Source organism: Nipponia nippon, unplaced genomic scaffold (genome assembly GCF_047370975.1).
Source record: "Nipponia nippon isolate SJK-2023a ecotype South Korea unplaced genomic scaffold, ASM4737097v1 scaffold_27, whole genome shotgun sequence".
Taxonomy (NCBI): Eukaryota; Metazoa; Chordata; class Aves; order Pelecaniformes; family Threskiornithidae; genus Nipponia; species Nipponia nippon.
This window is the reverse complement of record NW_028262344.1, coordinates 4,234,091-4,252,209: the sequence shown is the minus strand read 5'-3', so window position 1 is coordinate 4,252,209 and position 18,119 is coordinate 4,234,091. Positions and strand designations below refer to the sequence as shown.

The following is an 18,119-nucleotide window of genomic DNA, read 5'->3' as shown; positions in this document are numbered from 1 at the left end:
GGCACTGCCGCCCTGCCGGGGCCTGCGAACCGGGGGGGCTGTGGGGACATGGGGGTCCCGGGGGACCCAGGTACGGGGGGGGCAGGGGGGACCCAGCGACCCATCGGGGGGGGGGACCCGGGGCTGGGGGGGCCAGGGGGGGGGGGGACCCGGGGACCCAGGCGTGGGGGGGCGTAGGGGGGCCCTGGGGGGACCCACGCCTGGGGGACACGGGGGGACACCCCCGCACGGCGGGCTGTAGCGCCGGGGGGCTCTGGGGACATGGGGGGGCTGCGGGGCCGGGGGTGCCCGGGGAGGGGACAGCGGGTCCCGGGCTGCGGCCCGGGGGGGGGCGGTCCCGGGCCCTCCCGCCGGGGGCGGCCGCTGGGGGCCGGGGCCGGGGCCGGGGCGGGGGCGGGACCGGGACCGGGACCGGGAACCGGGACGGGCGCTCCGGGACCGGCACCGACCCGGGCACCGACCCCGGGACCGGCACCGACCCCGCGGGACCATGGTGAGCGCCGGGGGCTCCGCCGCCGCTTTCGCTTTCGCTTCCCCGCGGCCGGGGCCGGGGCCGCGGCCGGGGCCGGGACGGGACCCCCGGGGCTCGGGGACCCCCCCCGGTCCCGGTCCCGCCGGGCCGTTCCCGCTGGCGGGAGGGACGCGGCCCCGGCCGCGGGGGGGGGGTCGGCCCGCGTGGGACTTTCCGTGTCCCCGGATCCGCCCCGCCGCGTCCCCGGCCCCGCCGTCCCCGTGCGTCCCCTCCTCAGGGCACCTCTGTCCCCGCGGTGCCCCTTCCCGGGGTCCCCGGGTCCCCACGTGCCCCTTCCCCGTGCTGCCCGGGTCCCCGTGGTCCCCAAGTGCCCCCTTCTCACAGCGCCCTTGTCCCCATGTGCCCCATCCCCGCAGTCCCCGTGTCCCCATGGTCCCCACGGTCCCCATGGTGCCTCTTCCCCGCAGTCCCCGTGTCCCCACGGTCCCCATGTGCCCCATCCCCGCAGTCCCTGTGTCCCCACAGGTCCCCACGGTCCCCATGGTGCCTCTTCCCCGCAGTCCCCGTGTCCCCACGGTCCCCACAGTCCCCATGTGCCCCATCCCCGCAGTCCCCATGTCCCCACAGATCCCCACTGTCCCCATGGTGCCTCTTCCCTGGGGTGTCCCCGTGGTCCCCATGTCCCCAGGGTCTCCTTGTTCCCAAAGTCCCCACGTGCCCCTTCCCCGTGGTGCCCATGTCCCCATGTCCCCCATCCCTGCAGTCCCCTTGTCCCCACAGTCCCTGTGTCCCCACACTCCCTGTGTCCCCATGGTCCCCAATGTCCCCACAGTCCCCGTGGTGCCTCTTCCCTGGGGTGTCCTTGGCCCCATGGCCCCTGTGTCCCCACAGTCCCCTACGTCCCCACGGTCCCTGTATCCCCATGGTCCCCCTGTGTCCCCATGGTCCCCTGTGTCCCCTTGGTCCCCTACATCCCCCTGTGTCCCCATGGTCCCTTATGTCCCCACGGTGCCTCGTCCCCGCGGTGTCCTTGCCCCCACGGCCCTCGCGTCCCCAGGGTCTCCTTGTCCCCAGAGCCCCCACGTGCCCCTTCCCCGCAGCGCCCACGTCCCGGTGGTCCCCACGCGCCCCGTCCCCCCGCCGCGGTCCCCCCACACGCGTGCCCCCGTCCCCAGGCGGGGCTGGCGCGGTGCCAGCGCGAGGCCGAGGAGGTGACGGAGCTGATGAAGCAGAACTTCGCCCGGGCGCTGGAGCGGGACGGGCGCCTCAGCGACCTCGACAGCCGGGCCCAGGAGCTGCGCGCCATGGTGGGCACACGCGGGCACCCGTGGGGATGTATAGCCCCGGGGGGGGGGACACACGTGGTATAGGGACATGCAGGCCTGGGTGGGGTGGAATGGGACCCTGGGGGACACTATGGGGACAGACAGCCCCAGCGGGGACACGCTATAGGGACATATAGCCCTGGGGGGACACACTATAGGGACATGTAGCCCTAGGGAACACACTATAGGGACATATAGCCCTGGGTGGGCAGGGATGGGACCCTGGGGGACGCTATAGGGACATATAGCCCGGGGGGGGGACGCACTATAGGGGCACGCAGCCCTAGGGAACACACTATAGGGACATACAGCCCCGGGTGGGTGGGGACAGGACCCTGTGGGACACTATAGCAACATATAGCCCTGGGGGGGGCACAGTATAGAGACATATAGCCCTGGGGGACACTACAGGGACATATAGCCCTGGTGGGGACACATTATAGGGACATATAGCCCTGGGGGACACTATAGGGTCATATAGCCCTGGGGGGACACACTATAGGGACACACAGCCTTAGGGAACACACTATAGGGACATGCAGCCCTGGGGGACACTATAGGGACATACAGCCCAGGGGGACACACACTGTAGGGACATATAGCCCGGGGGGGACATGCTATAGGGACATATAGCCCTGGGTGGGCAGGGATGGGACCCTGGGGCACACTATAGGGACGTATAGCCCAGGGGGACACTATAGGGACCTACAGCCCCGGGTGGGTGGGGACAGGACCCTATGGGACACTATAGGGCCATACAGCCCCGGGGGGGCACTGTAGGGCCGTACGTCCCTATAGTGCCCCCCCCGACACTACAGGACGGCGCCGGGGGGTACCCTATAGATCCCCCCACGCTGCTGTCCCCGCAGGGCGAAACCTTCAGCCGCAGCACCCGGGCGGTGGCGCGGCAGCAGCGCAGGGGACACCGGCGCTGGCGCCTGGTGGCCATCGGCCTCGCCACCCTCCTCCTCCTCTTCCTCCTCGCCCTCGGCCTGGCGCTGTGGCTGCCGCGGCCGCCCCCCGCCACCGTCACCGTCCCCCCCAGCACCGGCACCGTGGGGAGCCTGCCGGGACTTGGGGAGACCCTACAATAACAAACCAGCGGGATCTCTTTCGGGGAGACCCTACAATAAATCAGAACCACGACTCGTTTTGGGGAGACCCTACAATAACAAACCAGCGGGATGATCTCCGCAGAGACCCTACAATAACAGACGCGCTGGCCCCCCTCCAGGGAGACCCTACAATAACAGAGCAGCATGGTGACCTCTGGGGAGACCCTACCCTAAATACAAGTCCCTACCCAAGGACTTGTTCTGGGGAGACCCTACGATAACAAAAGGACCCGATTCAGGAAGACCCTACCCCAATAAAGCAGCACCACCCGCTCTGAGGAGACCCTGCAATGACAAAGCGGTGGCACCAGCCCTGGGGAGACCCTACAATAACAAACCAGCGGGACCTGCTCTGGGGACACCCGGCCTTGTCCCCAGGTGCCACCAGCCCGGGGGGGAGGACAGGAGGGTGCTGTGGCCCTGCCACCGGGATGGGGGGGGGCCTGGGAGGGGACCCTGGGGACACACGATGGCACCCAGGGAGGGGAGAGGATGGGAGGGGGGTCCCTGGGGACACGGCACCCAGTGTCACCCACGGCGGGGGGAACATGACGTGGTGACACACCAGGGGCCCTGCCCCGTGCCTCAGTTTCCCCAAGCAGAGCCAGACACCGGAGCCTCGCAGCACCTTTACTGACACCCGGCGGCGGCTGCCGCCCGTCCCCTGGGGGTGGCAGCGTCCCCCAGGGGTGGCAGCGTCCCCTGGGGGTGGCAGCGGCGTCACCCCGTCCCTCGGCGCTTGCTGAGCTCGTCCTGCACCCGCTGGCAGAGGGCCTGGCGCAGGGCGGGCTCCAGTGGGCTCCGGGCGCACACCCGCCGCGTCACCTCCTCCGCGCTGTCCCCCTGCGGCACCCCGTCACCCGCTGTGCCCCACGGCGGCACCCTGCCCCACGGCGGTGGCACCCCCCTGCCCCACGGCGGCACCCACACCCACCCACTGCGTCCCAGGGCACCCAGCACCCACCGGGCACCCACGGGTGCCCCGACATCCCCCCACGCACCCCACAGCACCCACCTGCACCCGTGGGTGCCCCAAGACCCCCCCCGCACGCAGTGCCCATCTCCCCCCCAAACACACAGAGCGCCCCCCCCCTTGCCCCCCGCACCCGTGGGTGCCCCCGGGGGCGCGGGGTCCCCACCTGGTGCACGATGACGGCGGTGACGTGGCCGTCGTCCCCCTCGTACTCCAGGCAGAAGAGCCGGGGCCCGCGGGTGTCGGCGGGGGGGGGCCCGGGGCTGGCGTCTCCCCCGGGACCCCCTGTGGCGCCCGCACCCTCAGAGGGCTGCCTGTGCCCCCCCCAGGGGGCCCCCACCCCCCTTGGGTGCCCCTGCTCTCCCCTGCCCACCAAGGGGTGCCCCCCCCCCCGTGTCTCCCTTGGGTGCCCCCCATGTCCCAGCCCACCCCGGGGTCCCCCCCATGTCCCCCCCACGCACGGGGTCCCCCCACCCCCGTGTCTCCCATGGGTGCCCCCCATGTCCCCCCCCACCCATGGGGTCCCTCCCATGTCCTCTCCCACCCTTGGGTGCCCCTCATCCCCGTGTCTCCCTTGGGTCCCCCCCATACCTCAGCCCACCACGGGGGGTCCCGTCCCCCCCGCGTGCCCCCCACCCCCGGGTGCCCCCCCCCCCCGGTTCTCCCTTGGGTCCCCCCCATGTCGTGTCCCCCCCCGCGGGCGCCCCGCTCACCGGGCCGGCGGGGCCGGTACACCTGCTGGTCGGGGCGGGGGGGGCGGGGGGGGGTGGGGGTGAGCCGGCCCCGCGCCCGCCCCCGCGCCTGCCGCACCGCCCGCTCGTAGGCGTCCCTGCGCACCGGGGGACCGGGCAGTTACCGGGGGGCCGGGCAGCTACCGGGGGGATGCCACGGGAAGGGGGGGGGGGGGTGGTCCCGGGGGGGATCGGGGCCCCGCCGGTGCCCGGTACCTGGCGATCTGGTTGCGGCGGATGTGCCGCACGAAGCCGTGGCTCATATCGAGTCGCCCACCCGGCCGACAGCGCCAGCCCGCGGCCGCCTCCATCGGCCGCCGCCACCGGGGGCCGGCCTGCAGGCGGGAGGGGGGGGGCCGCGGGCGGGGCTGCCCCGCCGGTACCGGGACGCGGCCCCTTTAAAAGCCCCGCCGGCCGCGGGCGCGGAGGGGGCGTGTCCCGCGCATGCGCGGTAGCAGGGGGCGGGGGCGGCGCTGCCGATTGGCCGGCGCGGTTCCGCGCATGCGCGGTCGCCCCCGGCGCAGGCCGATGTCGGGCCGCGGGAAGCGGGAGCGGGAGCGGGAGGCCCGGGCGGCCCCGCGGGGGGCGGGCGCCCCCGCCGCCTCCTCCGCCTCCTCCGGCTCCTCGTCGTCGTCGTCGCGGGGCTCGTCGCGGAGCCGCCGGGAGGGGGAGGCGGAGCGGTCGCGGGGGCGGCGGGAGGCGGAGCGGGACCGCGGGCGGCGGGAGGCGGCGGAGGCGGGCCTGGCCCTCCCGCTGCCGGTGGACCCCGCTCGTATCAAGCGGGAAGCGGGTACCGGCTCCTGGGGGGGCTCCGCCACCCCAACCGGCCCGGTGCGGGTCAAGCGTGAGCGTGAGCCCGATGGCGACTCCGATCCTGAGCCCGAGCCCACCGGTGGGCACCGGGAATGGGGGGGGGGCACCGGGAATGGGGGGGGCACCGGGGTGTGTGGGGGAGCTGGGGGGGCCACCGGGGGGGTGGGGTGGGGGAACCGGGATGGGGGACGCACACCGGGGGCTGATCCAGGGCGGCCCGGGCTTAGGGCTGGGGGGGGAACCGGGGCTCAGCCCCGGGGGTGCTTGATGGAGGCAGACATTTGCTCCATCTCTGATGCAAGGCGTCATCTTGAGCTTCCCTTCGTTAACGCCCCCCCTCGCTAACGCCCCCCCTCGCTAACGAGCCTCCCCCGCAGTGCGCTACGGCCGTTTCGACCCCGAGGACCAGCGCAGCCGGCACTGCCCCTACCTGGACACCATCAACAAGTGAGCAGGGGGGACGGGACGGGACTTTTTGGGGTCCCCTGGAGGCTCCCCCCCTTTCTGGGGGTCCCCCCTGTCCCTGGGGTCCCCCCCAGCCCCCCCGCAGCTCTGTCCCCGTCCTAGGAGTGTCCTGGACTTTGATTTCGAGAAGCTCTGCTCCATCTCGCTGTCCCACATCAACGTCTACGCCTGCCTCGTCTGCGGGAAGTACTTCCAGGGTGAGCCCCCCCGGGGACCGGGGTGCTGCTGGGGGGGGACACGGGGGCACCCAGGGACCGGGGTGCTGCTGGGGGGGGACACGGGGGCACCCAGGGACCGGGGTGCTGCTGGGGGGACACGGGGGCACCCAGGGACCGGGGTGCTGCTGGGGGGACACGGGGGCACCCAGGGACCGGGGTGCTGCTGGGGGGGGACATGGGGGCACCCAGGGACCAGGGTGCTGTCAGGGGGGGACACGGGGGCACCCAGGGGCTGGGGTGCTGCTGGTGGGGACATGGGGGCACCCAGGGTCCGGGGTGCTGTCAGGGGGGACACCCAGGGTCTGGGGTGCTGTTGGGGGGGACATGGGGGACACCCAGGGGCCAGGGTGCTGCCAGGGGTTGCCTGGGGGCTGCCTGGGGACCAGGGTGCTGCCAGGAGGGACACAAGGAACACCAAGGGTCCAGGGTGCTGCCGGGGTGGGGAACGGGGGACACCCAGGGGCCAGGGTGCTGTGGGGGGCACGCAGCGACCCTCGGGGTGGGCAGAAGCAGCCCCGGTGTGGGAGGGGAATTGCTTTCGTCCCATCTCCACCTTCTCCTGGGTTTTCCACCCCCCCACCCCTCTCCAGGGACCCGAGCTCCCCGTGACCCCCCCTCCTCCCCGCCGTGACCCCACCTCTCCCCCACAGGCCGCGGGCTGAAGTCTCACGCCTACATCCACAGCGTCCAGTTCAGCCACCACGTCTTCCTCAACCTCCACACCCTCAAGTTTTACTGCCTCCCAGACAACTATGAGATCATCGACTCCTCGCTGGAGGACATCACGGTGCGGCGTGGGGCTGAGCTGCCCCGGGGAGGGGGCGCAGCTTCGTGTCCCCCCCGCCTTTTCCAACGCCGTTTCTCGCCTGCAGTACGTGCTGAAGCCCACCTTCACCGCGCAGCAGATCACCAACCTGGACAAGCAGGCCAAGCTCTCCCGTGCCTACGACGGCACCACGTACCTGCCCGGCATCGTGGGGCTCAACAACATCAAAGCCAACGACTATGCCAACGCTATCCTTCAGGTATCACCGGGGTGGGGGGCTCCAGGCCTCATTTTTGGGGTGAAAACCCCCCAAACCGCCCCCTTGGGGCTGGCGGAGATGCTTCCCGGCTCCTTTCCCGCAGGCTTTATCCAACGTGCCGCCATTGAGGAATTATTTTTTGGAGGAGGAGAACTACAAGAGCATCCAGCGCCCGCCCGGGGACATCATGTTCCTGCTGGTGCAGCGCTTCGGGGAGCTGATGCGGAAGCTGTGGAACCCCCGGAACTTCAAAGCGCACGTCTCGCCCCACGAGATGCTGCAGGCCGTGGTCCTCTGCAGCAAGAAGAACTTCCAGATCACCAAGCAAGGTGAGGAGCAGGATGGAGTGGCCGGGGGGCACTGGGTCCGGCCCCCAGGTTCTGATTTACCCTCCGGTTTGTAGGGGACGGGGTGGATTTCCTCTCCTGGTTCCTGAACGCGCTGCACTCGGCCCTGGGCGGCACGAAGAAGAAGAAGAAGAGTGAGCAGAGGACGATGGAGGGCCCTTATTCCCTTGGGACACCCCCTCGGGTGGTGCTCGTCACCCCTGGGCCCCCACCCATGTCTTTCTGTCCCCACAGCCATCGTCACCGACGTCTTCCAGGGTTCCATGCGCATCTTCACCAAAAAACTGCCCCACCCGGATCTGGTGAGTACGCGGAGGGGCAGAGGGGGGTTTCTCACCCCCACGGGTGTCTGCAAGCCCCGCTCTGAGCCCCGTGTCCCGCAGCCGGCCGAGGAGAAGGCGCAGCTCCTGCAGAACAGCGAGTACCAGGAGATGATGGTGGAATCCACCTTCATGTACCTGACGTTGGACCTTCCCACCGCCCCGCTCTACAAGGACGAGAAGGAGCAGCTCATCATCCCCCAGGTCCCCCTCTTCAGCATCTTGGCCAAATTCAACGGCGCCACCGAGAAGGAGTACAAGACCTACAAGGAGAACTTTCTCAAGCGCTTCCAGCTCACCAAGCTGCCTCCCTACCTCATCTTCTGCATCAAGCGCTTCACCAAGAACAACTTCTTCGTGGAGAAGAACCCCACCATCGTCAACTTCCCCATCACGTGAGTGGTGAAGACCCCTGGGGGGGCGCTTGGGGTCCCCGTCTCCCTTTCCCTGTGTCCCGTTGGGGGTTTGGGAGCATCTGGAGGAATTTGGAAGCATCTAAAGGGGGGTTGGGAAGCATCTGCAGGGGTTATAAGCATCTAAGTGGACATTGAAATAATCTAGGGGGCTTTGAAATAGTCTGGGGGGGGGGGCTTGGAAGCATCTGGGGGGGTTTGGAAGCACTTAGGGAGAGTTTGAAAGCATCTACGGAGGGTGGCAATAATCTCGGAAGGGTTTGGAAGCATCTCAGGAGGGTTTTGCAAGCATTTAGGGGGTCTTGAAAACATCTAGGAGTGTTTGGAAGCATTTACGTGGGGTTTGGAAGCACCTAAGGGGGCTTTGTGGGTGGCGTAGGGGTTCCCCTGGGGTTTGGGTGCCGGTGACACCCAGCTGAGGGGTGCGGGGTGCCCCCGGGTGTCCCCCAGGAACGTGGACCTGCGGGAGTACCTGTCAGAGGAGGTGCAGGCAGCGCACACCAACACCACCTATGACCTCATCGCCAACATCGTGCACGACGGGAAACCCTCCGAGGGCTCCTACCGCATCCACGTGCTGCACCACGTGAGTGTCCCTCGTCCCGGGGGGGGTGACAGGGAGGGTGGCCCCCCCAGTGTCACCTCTGTCCCCTCCCGTCCCCTCGCAGGGCACCGGGAAGTGGTACGAGCTGCAGGACCTGCAGGTGACCGACATCTTGCCACAGATGATCACCCTCTCGGAGGCGTACATCCAGGTGAGGGGCTTGGCGACAGCGAGGGGGGTCCCAGGGGACACTTGACACCCCCCAAAATGTCCCCTGACCCCCCCACCCTGTGCCGCCACAGATCTGGAAGCGGCGCGAGGAGGACGAGACGAACCAACAAGGCGCCTGAGCCCCTTGGGGACGCCCGCAACCCCCCTGGGGTTGCCCGTTCCCCACCCTGGGAGCACCCGCAGCCCCCCTGGGGGCACCCAAACCCCCCGGGGGCACCCACCCCCCCCCCCCCGAATGCCCCCCTCGATTAAAGGTCACGGGCTGTATTTTTGTAACCGTTTTCCGCCTTTGCTCTTTGGGCGCAGAGAGGGTGTCATGGTTTTCGCAGTTTCTGGGAGGTGTGAAAGCGCGCCTGCTTTCCGAGAAAGCTCAAACCCCTGTGCCCCATCACCCCCCGCCGCGCCCTGGAACACCCCGAAACACCCCAAAACTGGGGAAATCAAGGCAGAGCGGTATCCAAGCTTTATTTGGGGGCAGGGGCTGAGGGGGCGGGTGGGGGGGTCTCCTTGTGCCCCCCTAGGCCCAGACGTGCTCCTGGCAGTGCTGCAGGGCCTGGGGGAGAGCGGGGGGGTGAGCTGGGGGGCAAGGCAGGGGCCAGGCCCCCCCTTTCGTCCCCTTTGTCCCCCTCCCGTGTCCCCAGCTCACCTGGCAGCGGCGGGCGGCCGCGGGGCTGGAGCACCAGTAGGTCGGGCCCAGGGCGCAGGGTCCCGGGTTTGGGGACAGCGCGGGGAGGTCCTTGTGGGGTGGGGACATGGGTGTCAGGGGCTTCCCTGGTACCCCCGGCGTGGGGACACCCCCGGGAACCCCCTCCGCAGGGCTGGGACAGCCTCCGTGCGTCCCTTGGGGCTGTGGCACCCTCAGTGCTCCCCTCGTGGGGGTCCTATACCTGGTGGCACCCCTGAGTGTGTCCCCTGGGGGCTGTGACACCCTCAGGGACCCTGGCCCGTTCTCTGGGGATGTGACACCTTCTGCAACCTCGCCGCGTCCCCAGGGGCCATGGCACACCCTCGGGGACGTGGCTCCTCTGCGGCCGTGACACCCTGGAGGATGACTGATGAGGCTGTCACGCTTTGCAGTGTGTCCCCAGGAGCGGTGACACCCTTTGGGGCTTCACCGTGTCCCCTTGTGGCTGTGACAGCCAAGGACTTGTCCCCAGGGGCTGTGACACCCTTTGGTTCCCCAGCATGTCCCCTGGGGCTGTGACACCCTGCAGCACGACCCTCAGGGCTGTGACACCCATCCCTGGGGACAGTGACCCGCCGCCCAGGCACGTCCCCAAGGGCTCACCCTGCAGTGCCGCCCTCACCACGCCATGGCACCCCGTCACCCCGCTCACCTCAGTGCCAGCACGCCCAGCCGGCGGGCCCGCGGTGGCCTCGAGGGGACGCCAGGGAGGTGACAAGGAGGCGTAACCATCCTCGGGGCGGCAGGAGAGGAGCAGGTGACAGAGCAGGCGGGGGGCCAGGCGGCCCAGCACCTCCTCCACCGCCAGCACCGCGTACCGCTGCGCCAGGCACTGGCACGCACCCACCGCCACCACCGGCAGCACCCGGCACAGCCCCGCTGCCGCCGTCGCCACCGCCTCCTTGGGGACAGCGGCCTGGGCGCGGGCCAGGAAGGTGCGGCACAGCCAGCACAGCGGCAGCGGCACGGGCAGGGCGTCACCGGCGGCGACCTGGGGACGGGCGTTCACTCTGGAGGCTAATGGTGGGGCTGCGGCCGTGCTTGTGCCCGCAGAGGGGCCTGTGGGCGCCCAGCCCCATGGTGCTGCCCGCAGGGGTGCCCCCAAGGGTGCCCGTGCTCGTGGCCGCGTAGGGGCCCTTGAAGATGCCCGTGTGAATGCCCGCAGAGGTGCCCCTATGGAAGCCCGCGCGGATGCCCGCGGAGATTCCCGTACTTATGCCCACGCAGGCAGCCCCGCCACGCCCACGGAGACGGCCGTGCCCACGGCGGTGCCCACAGACACCCACGTCCATGCCCACGGAGGCGCCCGTGCCCGTGCCGATGCCCCGCAGCCCCCGTGTCGACGCCCCCGGGCACCCACCGGCCCCGGCCCCGAGGTCCCGTACCTGCAGGCGGGCGCTGAGCGCCCTGAGGGGGGGCGCGGCCGGGGCCCCCCCGGGCTGCTCCGGGCACAGCTCCAGGCGGGCACAGATGGCGGAGGGCTTCTGGGGGACAGGGTGGGGGCACCCCGAGGTGACACCCCCGGTGTCGCCAAGCTCCCCCGCGTGGACAGTGTCCCCAGTCCCTCCAGTCCCCCGAGCTGTCCCCAGCTGGCACAGTGTCCCCCAGCACGCCAAGGTGTCCCTGGCCAGTACAGTGTCCCCAATCCCCCCAGCACCCCAAGGTGTCCCAGGCTGGCACGGTGTCCCCAAGCCCCCCCCCAAGTGTCCCTGATCTCCCCAGCACCCCGAGATGTCCCCATCTGGCATGGTGTCCCCAGATGGCATGGTGTCCCCAATCCCCCCAGCACCCTACGGTGTCCCCAGATGGCATGGTGTCCCCCAGCACCCCTGAGGCGTCCCCAGCTGCCACGATGTCCCCAATCCCCCAGCGCCGCCCCCGTCCATCCACCGCAGCACCCATGGGTGCCGACTCACGAGGTGCTCCTCCAGGTCGGTGAGGAGGAGGCTGAAGTACTCGTGCACCAGGTTCTGGCAGGGTGTCACCATGGTGGGCACCGGCAGCGCCGCGCACTCCCGCCGCAGGAAGCCCTCCACGGCCACCTGTGCCCACAGCCGCCATGGCACCCGCGCTGGCACCCACGGTGGCACCCATGGTGGCCAACCCTGTGCCACAGCCACCGTGGCACCCATGCTGGCACCCACGGTGGCCACCCCATGGCCCCCCATCCCCATGGGCACCTTGGTGGCCGACTCGTTGGCCATGCGGGTGAGGAGGGTGACGATCTGCTGGCAGTCGGCGCACATGTCCTGCGAGAGGTGGCACCGGGCAGGGGGACATGGGAGATGGGGACACAGGGACGTGTGACGTGGGGACACACGGCGCGGGGCGTAGGGGAAATGAACTTGGGGGGCATGGGGAGATATGGCATGGGGACATACGGCATGGGGACGTGGGGACACAGGGCATGGTTATGTGGGGACATTGGGACATACAGATGAGGCCATGGGGGAATGGGGACATGGGGACATTAGGAGACCGGGACATGGGGACATGGGGGCATGGCAACATGGGGGACATGGGGATAACGGGAGATGGGGACAGGGGGACATGGGGTTATGGAGGCATGGGGACACAGGGACATGGGAGAATGGGGGCATGTCAACATGGGGGACACGGAGACGTGGGAGAATGGGGACGTGGGGGCATGGGGGCGTGGGGACAGTGGGAGATGGGGCCATGGTGCATGGGACACGGGGTGTAGGGTATGGGGCTGTGGGGGACACTGGGTGTGTTGGGAACATGCGGGGGCACGGGGACAAAGGGAGGGGGCACGGGGACATGCGGGGGCGGGGGCTGCGGGCGAGGGGCTCTCACCGTGGCGGGGGGGGCCCCGGCGTGGCGGGCGCAGCGCCCCAGGGCCCCGCAGCGCAGCGCCGTCTCCCAGCTCTGGCACCAGGCGGCGGGGGGCACCCCGCAGCGGCCCCCCGGCACCCCCAGCCCTGCGGCCGCCATCAGCACCCGGCACCCCGGCCTCGCGGGGGACCCGGGCGTCCGGGACCCCCACCCCAAGGTGCCCCATCCCACCCCCAGCCCTCAGGGGGCACCCAGGCGACCGGGACCCCCCGCCCCAATGCCCCTCCCTGGTGTCCCACCCCACCCCAGGACCCCAAGAGGGGACCCAGGCGTCCGGGACCCCCACCCAAGGCCCCCCCCCCCCATCCTCAAGAGGGGACCCAGGTGTCAGTGCCCTTCGCCCCCAGTGTGGGTGCTCCCTCACCCCCAGCCCAGCCCTGGGGAGGGGACCCAGGGGTCTGGGACCCCCCCAGCTCCACCATGGGGTCCCCCAGGGGGTGCACCCGGCTCTGGGGGGCACTCAGCCCGGGGGTGCGGGGGCCCTACCTGGGGTGGCACAGAGCAGGGCGAGGAGCAGTGCCAGCGCGGGTGACGGTGAGGGTGGCGGTGCCATGGCGGGGCTGGCAGGGCCGAGCCCCGCGGCCTCTTATAGCCCCGGCGGGAGGTGGCCGTTGGGACGATGCCAGCACCGCGGGGACACGTGCGCCCCGGCCGCGGGGACACTTGGGGGCTGCCACCCTGTCCCCCACCCCGTGCCCCTGCCGTTGTCCCCACGCCCCTGTGTCCCCCATGGCCATGTCCCCATCGGGGTCCCCGTGTCCCCATCCCACCCCGGTGCCCACGGTGGCGGGGGACAGACACGGTGCCACTCCTGCAGTGACAAAGACTTTATTGATCGGGGATGGGGTGGGGGGACGGTGTGGGGGACGTTGGTGACAGCGGGTGCCCTCGGAGCTGGCTGGTGCCTGGGGTGGGGAGAGGTGGCAGCGGGGACAGGGCACCTGCAGGCACTGTGTCCCCATGTCCCTGTCCCCCATGTTGTCCCCACGTCACCACACCCCCACGTCCCCCCACATCCCCATGTCCCATGCCCCTCCCGTGTCCCCCCATGTCCCATGCCCTGCCGTGTCCCCCCGTGTCCTATGTTCCCATGTCCCCCCATGTCCCCGTGTCCCATACCACCACGTCCCCATGCCTCCCAAGCCCCCGTGTCCCCCCAAGTCCCCTTACCCCCATGGCCCATGCCCCCATGGCCCCCCAAACCCACATGTCCCCATGTCCCTCATGCCCCCACAACCCCATGCCTCCCCCATCCCCCCCAGTACCCCCATGCCCCCATCCCCCCATGCCCCCACGCCCCCCCCATCCCCATGTCCCCCCATGGCTCGACACCCCCATGTTCCCGCACCCCCACGTCCCCTTGTCCCCCCACGTCCCTTCCTGTCCCCCCATACCCACATATCCCCCCATGTCCCCTTGTCCCCCCACGTCCCCCCACACCCCACGTCCCCACGTTCCCACACCCCACATTCCCATGCCCTCCCTCTCCCCCCGCCCTGGCAGCACCCATGGGTGCCCCCCCGTCCCCTTCCCGGCAGCGCTTTGAGGCGCCGCGTCCCTGCCCTCCGCTCGAGAGCCCTCGTGGGCCGGGTGCGGCCCCGGCGCCTGGGTCCCCGCGGGGTGGGTGGGGGGCTCACCTGCTCAGAGCTGCGGCTGGCACCAGCGCAGGTGGGTGCAGAGGCGGGTGGGGTTCTCGTTCCGCCCCAAGGCGTCCATGATGCGCGTCAGGGCGTGGTTCAGCAGGTCGCTGCACAGGTCCCGGCCGTGTCGCAGCTTCTTGCAGATGCGGTTGATGATGCGCGTCGCGGCGGCCTGCAGCACATGTCAGCGCCCGCCGCACGAGGGGCCTTGCCTTGCACGAGGGCCTTGCACAAGGGCCTTGCACGGGGGGGCACTGCCTTGCATGAGGGCCTTGCACTTGGGCTATTGCCTTGCACAAGGGGCCTCACTGCACACAGAGGTTTTGCACGGCGGCAGCACATGGGGGAGGCATCACCTTGCACGGGGGCTTTGCATGAAGGGGGCTCACTGTGCACAAGGGCTTTGCATGAGGGGCATCGCACGAGGGGGATCACTGTGCACAGGGGCTTTGCACGGGGTATTGCCTTGCACTAGGGCCTTGCACGAGGGGCTGCACTGCACACAGGGGTTTTGCACAGCGGCAGCACATGGGGGGGCTCACTTTGCACGAGGGCCTTGCACGAGGGGCATTGCACGAGGAGGTAGCGCCTTGCGTGGGGACCCAGCCTGGCCCGGGCACCTCGCACGGGGGTGGGGGGCCTTGCACAAGGGCAGCGCCTGGCACGAGGGGGTCGCGCGGCGTCGCGGCCCCCCGCCGCCTCACCTTGTTCTTGGGGTGCACCACGATGCCCTGCAGCGTCTTCACCACGTGCTTGCAGACGTAACAGCGTATGGGGCCGGTGGGCAGCGCCTCGCCACTCTGCACACACCCCCGCCTCAGCACCCGCTGCCAGCCCAGTGCCCCCCAGTGCCCCCCAGTGCCCCCACAACACCAGCCCAGTGCCCCCTGCTGCCATCCCAGTGCCCCCCAGCACCCCCACAATGCCATCCCAGTGCCCCCCGCTGCCATCCCAGTGCCCCCACACCAGCCCATTGCCCACCAGTGCCCCCCGCTGCCGTCCCAGTGCCCTCCAGCGCTCTCACAACGCCAGCCCAGTGCCCACCCAGTGTCCCCTCAGTGCCTTATCTTGGTGCCCACCCCAGTCCCTCCTGGGTGCCCCCCCCAGTGCCCTCCCAGTACCTGCCCAGTCCCCCATGGGTGCCCCCCACCCCCTCCCTCCCCCGTGTCCCCGCCGTGTCCCCTCACCATGATGTCATTGTCGCTCAGCTCGTCCTCGATGTCGGGGAGATGCTGGAGCCCCAGGATGTCCAGCCAGGGCTCCCCCGCGCCCTCCGGCAGGGTGCTCGGGGGGGGGGCCTCGGCGCCCACCACCAGCAAGGCTGGGCAGTGCCACATCAGGGGACACGTCCCCACGTCCCCACGTCCCCTCCCCTGCCCCCATGTCCCCTGCTGTCCCCCCATGTCCCTGTCACCCATCTCCCCATCTCCCCCATGTCCCTATTGCCCTGGTCCCCGTGTCGCCATCGCCCTGGTCCCGTGTCCCCATCTCCCCCACGTCCCCATCACCCTGGTCCCCATGTCCTCATCTCCCCCCATCTCCCCATTGCCCTGGTCCCCGTGTCCTCATCTCCCCCACGTCCCCATCGCCCTGGTCCCCATGTCCTCATCTCCCCCATCTCCCCATCGCCCTGGTCCCCATGTTCTCATCTCCCCCACGTCCCCATCGCCCTGGTCCCCATGTCCCCCATGTCCTCATGTCCCCGTCCCCTCCTTGTCTTCATCCCCTCTTTGTCCCCAGCCCTCCATGTCCCCAACCCTCCTGCCCCCTTCCGCACCTCTGCCCTGCTCCCCATCCCTCCGTGTCCCCTCTGTCCCCACCCTACGTCCCCCATGTCCCCATCCCCCATGTCGCCATCCCACCAAAGCCCCATGTCCCCAGCCCTGTCCCCCATCTCCCCATTGCCCTGGTCCCCGTCCCCCCGCCATGTCCCCACCTGCCCCGTGGCCCTGGTCCCCATGTCCTCCATGCCCTTGTCCCCATCCCTGTCCCCCATAGCCCCATGTCCCCGCCCCCCCCATCTCCCCCTCCCTGTCGCCGCTACCCCCCTGTCCGCCCCCGTCCCCGTGGGGGTCCCAACCAGTGACCGCAGCAAACAGGGCTAGCAGCATGGGGGCCATGGTTGCCCATCCCCGAGCCCTGGGGGCCCTTTATGTCCCTGCAGGGAGGGGTGGCACCCGGGGTGAGGGCAGGAAGGGCCCCCCCCCAAAACCACGGCAGCCGCAGCGGGGGGGCCGGGGGGACCCAGGCATCCGGGAACAGTGGTCCCCGGTCACGTCTGCGGGGGGGGAGGGGGGGACAGGGGGGGCGGGGGGAGTCCTTGGGGACCTGGGGGACACGGGAGGACAAGGGGAGGCCATGGGGACACTGGGGACACGGGGGGGACAAGGGGAGAGCATGGGGACACTGGGGGGACAAGAGGAGACCGTGGGGATCATGGGGACATGGAGGGGGGACACATAAGAGGAGACCATGGGGACTATGGGGATACTGGGGTGACATTGGGGGGAGACAAGGGGTGGCCATAGGGACCATGAGGACACTGGAGAGACATTGGGGGGGACAAGGGGAGACCATGGGGACACTGGGGGGACAAGGGGAGACCATGGGGATACTGGGGGGACATTGGGAGGGACAAGGGGAGACCATGGGGACACTGGGGGGACATTGGGAGGGACAATAGGAGACCATGGGGACATTGGGGACACTGGGGGGACATTGGGAGGGACAATAGGAGACCATGGGGACATTGGGGACACTTGGGGGACATTGGGGGGACATTGGGGGTGGACAAGGCGAGAGCAGGGGGACTGGGGGGACCTGGGGGGACAAGGAAGGACCTGGGGGGGACCTGAGGGACAAAGAGGGAGGCCAGGAGGGACCTGGGGGACTCTGGGGACCTGGGAGGATGTGGGGGGCCCTGGGGGTGACAAGGGGACACGGTGGGGACCTGGGGGGACTTTGGGGATGGGAGAAGATAAGGGGAGACCTGGGGGGGGGGGAGGATATGAGGGGAACTGTGCCACCCCCCTCTTCCCAGCAGGTCCCCGGGGCCACCGCAAACCCCAAAGCCACCGGGGAGGGGACGGGTGGGGCCCTGTCCCTGCCCCCCTTCCTGTCCCTGTCCCCCGTGAAGCCACAAGGCTCCGTCACCGTCACCTTCTTCTGCGGCACCGGGGGGGCTCGGGGGGCCAGGGCAGAGCCCCCGGGCTGCTGCCACCGCCGGCAGGGGAACACCAGGACCCCCAGTGCCCCCCAGTAACGTCCAGTACCCCCCAGTAACCTCCAGTATGTCCCAGTTCCCCCTTGTAAGAGACCGAAACGTTAAGGCGGCTTGCTGGCGTTTATCGGATAAGCCGGGACACAGACCGCTCTCTTTGATAAGAGCCGAGGGCAAACTGCCCCTTGGCTTATCAGCGGCCGCTTGCCAGCAAGGCAACTGGAGCAAAGCGGCCGAGCCAGCAGGCCGCTCTGGTAGCCGCTCCGGCGGACACCAGCTGGCATCGGCCGGGCCACTTGCCCACCAGCAGTACGTTAGATGCGCGCGTGTCGGCTACGGGCTGTTGCCCTGGGTAGCCAAACCCAAACGCCCTCTCCGACAGAGGTGGCACACCGAAACGTGAGGGTGGCCACCCCCCGCCGAAGCCGGAGGGCCAGCGGGAGCCGCGGGGTGGCTGGGGCTGGCCGCCCCGTGCTTATTTCGGGAGGCTTGCCTCACCGCTGCCGAAGGTTGCCTGCCTTTCCCAGCGCTCCCCTCCTTCCGCAGCCCCGCAAACGGCTGGCGGGCGGCGAACGGCCTCCTCCGCGTCGCCGTCCCCCCTGGGGCCATTGCAGACCGCCCCGAGCTGGACCACCAGTGTCCCCCGTTGCCCCCAGTGCCTCCCAGTACCCCTGTTACTCCCAGTATCCCCCAATGCCCCCCTGTAGCCCCCAGTGTCCCCCATTA

At 70.0% G+C, this 18,119-nt stretch overlaps 5 protein-coding genes across 7 annotated transcripts; 2 read left to right on the top strand and 3 right to left on the bottom strand.

Annotated features, from left to right (window-relative positions):
• Nucleotides 1-194: 194 nt before the first annotated feature.
• Nucleotides 195-3,195, top strand: LOC148055044 (vesicle-associated membrane protein 5-like). The gene is made up of 3 exons (XM_087762835.1): nucleotides 195-493; nucleotides 1,648-1,779; nucleotides 2,667-3,195. The coding sequence occupies exons 1-3, from the start codon at nucleotides 491-493 to the stop codon at nucleotides 2,889-2,891; spliced, it is 360 nt and encodes a 119-aa protein (XP_087618961.1). The 5' UTR covers nucleotides 195-490; the 3' UTR covers nucleotides 2,892-3,195.
• A 333-nt stretch (nucleotides 3,196-3,528) lies between these two features.
• CUNH2orf68 (chromosome unknown C2orf68 homolog) lies at nucleotides 3,529-5,056 on the bottom strand. Its single transcript, XM_087762828.1, has 4 exons — nucleotides 4,833-5,056; nucleotides 4,599-4,714; nucleotides 4,052-4,170; nucleotides 3,529-3,755 (listed from the first exon to the last, which is right to left on the bottom strand). The coding sequence occupies exons 1-4, from the start codon at nucleotides 4,925-4,927 to the stop codon at nucleotides 3,633-3,635; spliced, it is 453 nt and encodes a 150-aa protein (XP_087618954.1). The 5' UTR covers nucleotides 4,928-5,056; the 3' UTR covers nucleotides 3,529-3,632.
• Nucleotides 5,057-5,123: 67 nt separating this feature from the next.
• On the top strand, nucleotides 5,124-9,265 carry USP39 (ubiquitin specific peptidase 39). Of its 2 annotated transcripts, XM_087762771.1 has the most exons (12): nucleotides 5,126-5,508; nucleotides 5,807-5,876; nucleotides 5,997-6,091; nucleotides 6,763-6,899; nucleotides 6,985-7,137; nucleotides 7,241-7,466; nucleotides 7,541-7,618; nucleotides 7,719-7,786; nucleotides 7,868-8,199; nucleotides 8,668-8,803; nucleotides 8,886-8,972; nucleotides 9,064-9,265. In XM_087762771.1, exons 1-12 carry the CDS (start codon nucleotides 5,145-5,147, stop codon nucleotides 9,109-9,111), a joined length of 1,794 nt encoding a protein of 597 aa, XP_087618897.1. In that variant the 5' UTR covers nucleotides 5,126-5,144; the 3' UTR covers nucleotides 9,112-9,265. The 2 variants fall into 2 exon arrangements, with proteins under 2 accessions (XP_087618898.1, XP_087618897.1); XM_087762772.1 differs by lacking the exon at nucleotides 7,541-7,618 and having other exon boundaries at nucleotides 5,124-5,508.
• A 172-nt stretch (nucleotides 9,266-9,437) lies between these two features.
• LOC104023369 (pulmonary surfactant-associated protein B-like) lies at nucleotides 9,438-13,137 on the bottom strand. Its single transcript, XM_087762809.1, has 8 exons — nucleotides 13,020-13,137; nucleotides 12,495-12,619; nucleotides 11,858-11,926; nucleotides 11,594-11,719; nucleotides 11,063-11,161; nucleotides 10,330-10,668; nucleotides 9,639-9,728; nucleotides 9,438-9,545 (listed from the first exon to the last, which is right to left on the bottom strand). Exons 1-8 carry the CDS (start codon nucleotides 13,084-13,086, stop codon nucleotides 9,510-9,512), a joined length of 951 nt encoding a protein of 316 aa, XP_087618935.1. The 5' UTR covers nucleotides 13,087-13,137; the 3' UTR covers nucleotides 9,438-9,509.
• A 208-nt stretch (nucleotides 13,138-13,345) lies between these two features.
• Nucleotides 13,346-16,434, bottom strand: LOC148055042 (uncharacterized). 2 transcript variants are annotated; one of them, XM_087762832.1, is made up of 5 exons: nucleotides 16,254-16,434; nucleotides 15,361-15,494; nucleotides 14,878-14,973; nucleotides 14,171-14,345; nucleotides 13,346-13,499 (listed from the first exon to the last, which is right to left on the bottom strand). In XM_087762832.1, exons 1-4 carry the CDS (start codon nucleotides 16,291-16,293, stop codon nucleotides 14,175-14,177), a joined length of 441 nt encoding a protein of 146 aa, XP_087618958.1. In that variant the 5' UTR covers nucleotides 16,294-16,434; the 3' UTR covers nucleotides 13,346-13,499; nucleotides 14,171-14,174. The 2 variants fall into 2 exon arrangements, with proteins under 2 accessions (XP_087618958.1, XP_087618957.1); XM_087762831.1 differs by having other exon boundaries at nucleotides 13,346-13,438; nucleotides 16,254-16,428.
• Between the last annotated feature and the right edge of the window lie 1,685 nt (nucleotides 16,435-18,119).

Excerpts from the sequence above, each read along its gene's own strand:
- LOC148055044 (XM_087762835.1), top strand. Across the intron at positions 1,780-2,666 it reads CCCAGGAGCTGCGCGCCATG|GGCGAAACCTTCAGCCGCAG; the intron begins GTGGGCACACGC and ends CTGTCCCCGCAG.
- LOC104023369 (XM_087762809.1), bottom strand. The coding sequence starts at position 13,086 with ATGGCACCGCCACCCTCACCGTCACCCGCGCTGGCACTGCTCCTCGCC. Across the intron at positions 12,620-13,019 it reads CCTGCTCTGTGCCACCCCAG|GGCTGGGGGTGCCGGGGGGC; the intron begins GTAGGGCCCCCG and ends TGGCGGCCGCAG. Across the intron at positions 11,927-12,494 it reads CCGGGGCCCCCCCCGCCACG|GACATGTGCGCCGACTGCCA; the intron begins GTGAGAGCCCCT and ends CACCTCTCGCAG.
- LOC148055042 (XM_087762832.1), bottom strand. The coding sequence starts at position 16,293 with ATGGCCCCCATGCTGCTAGCCCTGTTTGCTGCGGTCACTG. Across the intron at positions 15,495-16,253 it reads CCTGTTTGCTGCGGTCACTG|CCTTGCTGGTGGTGGGCGCC; the intron begins GTTGGGACCCCC and ends GGCACTGCCCAG. Across the intron at positions 14,346-14,877 it reads TGGTGCACCCCAAGAACAAG|GCCGCCGCGACGCGCATCAT; the intron begins GTGAGGCGGCGG and ends CATGTGCTGCAG.
- CUNH2orf68 (XM_087762828.1), bottom strand. The coding sequence starts at position 4,927 with ATGGAGGCGGCCGCGGGCTGGCGCTGTCGGCCGGGTGGGCGACTCGAT. Across the intron at positions 4,715-4,832 it reads CGCCGCAACCAGATCGCCAG|GGACGCCTACGAGCGGGCGG; the intron begins GTACCGGGCACC and ends CCCGGTGCGCAG. Across the intron at positions 3,756-4,051 it reads CCGCCGTCATCGTGCACCAG|GGGGACAGCGCGGAGGAGGT; the intron begins GTGGGGACCCCG and ends GGGGTGCCGCAG.
- USP39 (XM_087762771.1), top strand. The coding sequence starts at position 5,145 with ATGTCGGGCCGCGGGAAGCGGGAGCGGGAGCGGGAGGCCCGGGCGGCC. Across the intron at positions 5,877-5,996 it reads TACCTGGACACCATCAACAA|GAGTGTCCTGGACTTTGATT; the intron begins GTGAGCAGGGGG and ends TCCCCGTCCTAG. Across the intron at positions 7,619-7,718 it reads CACGAAGAAGAAGAAGAAGA|CCATCGTCACCGACGTCTTC; the intron begins GTGAGCAGAGGA and ends CTGTCCCCACAG.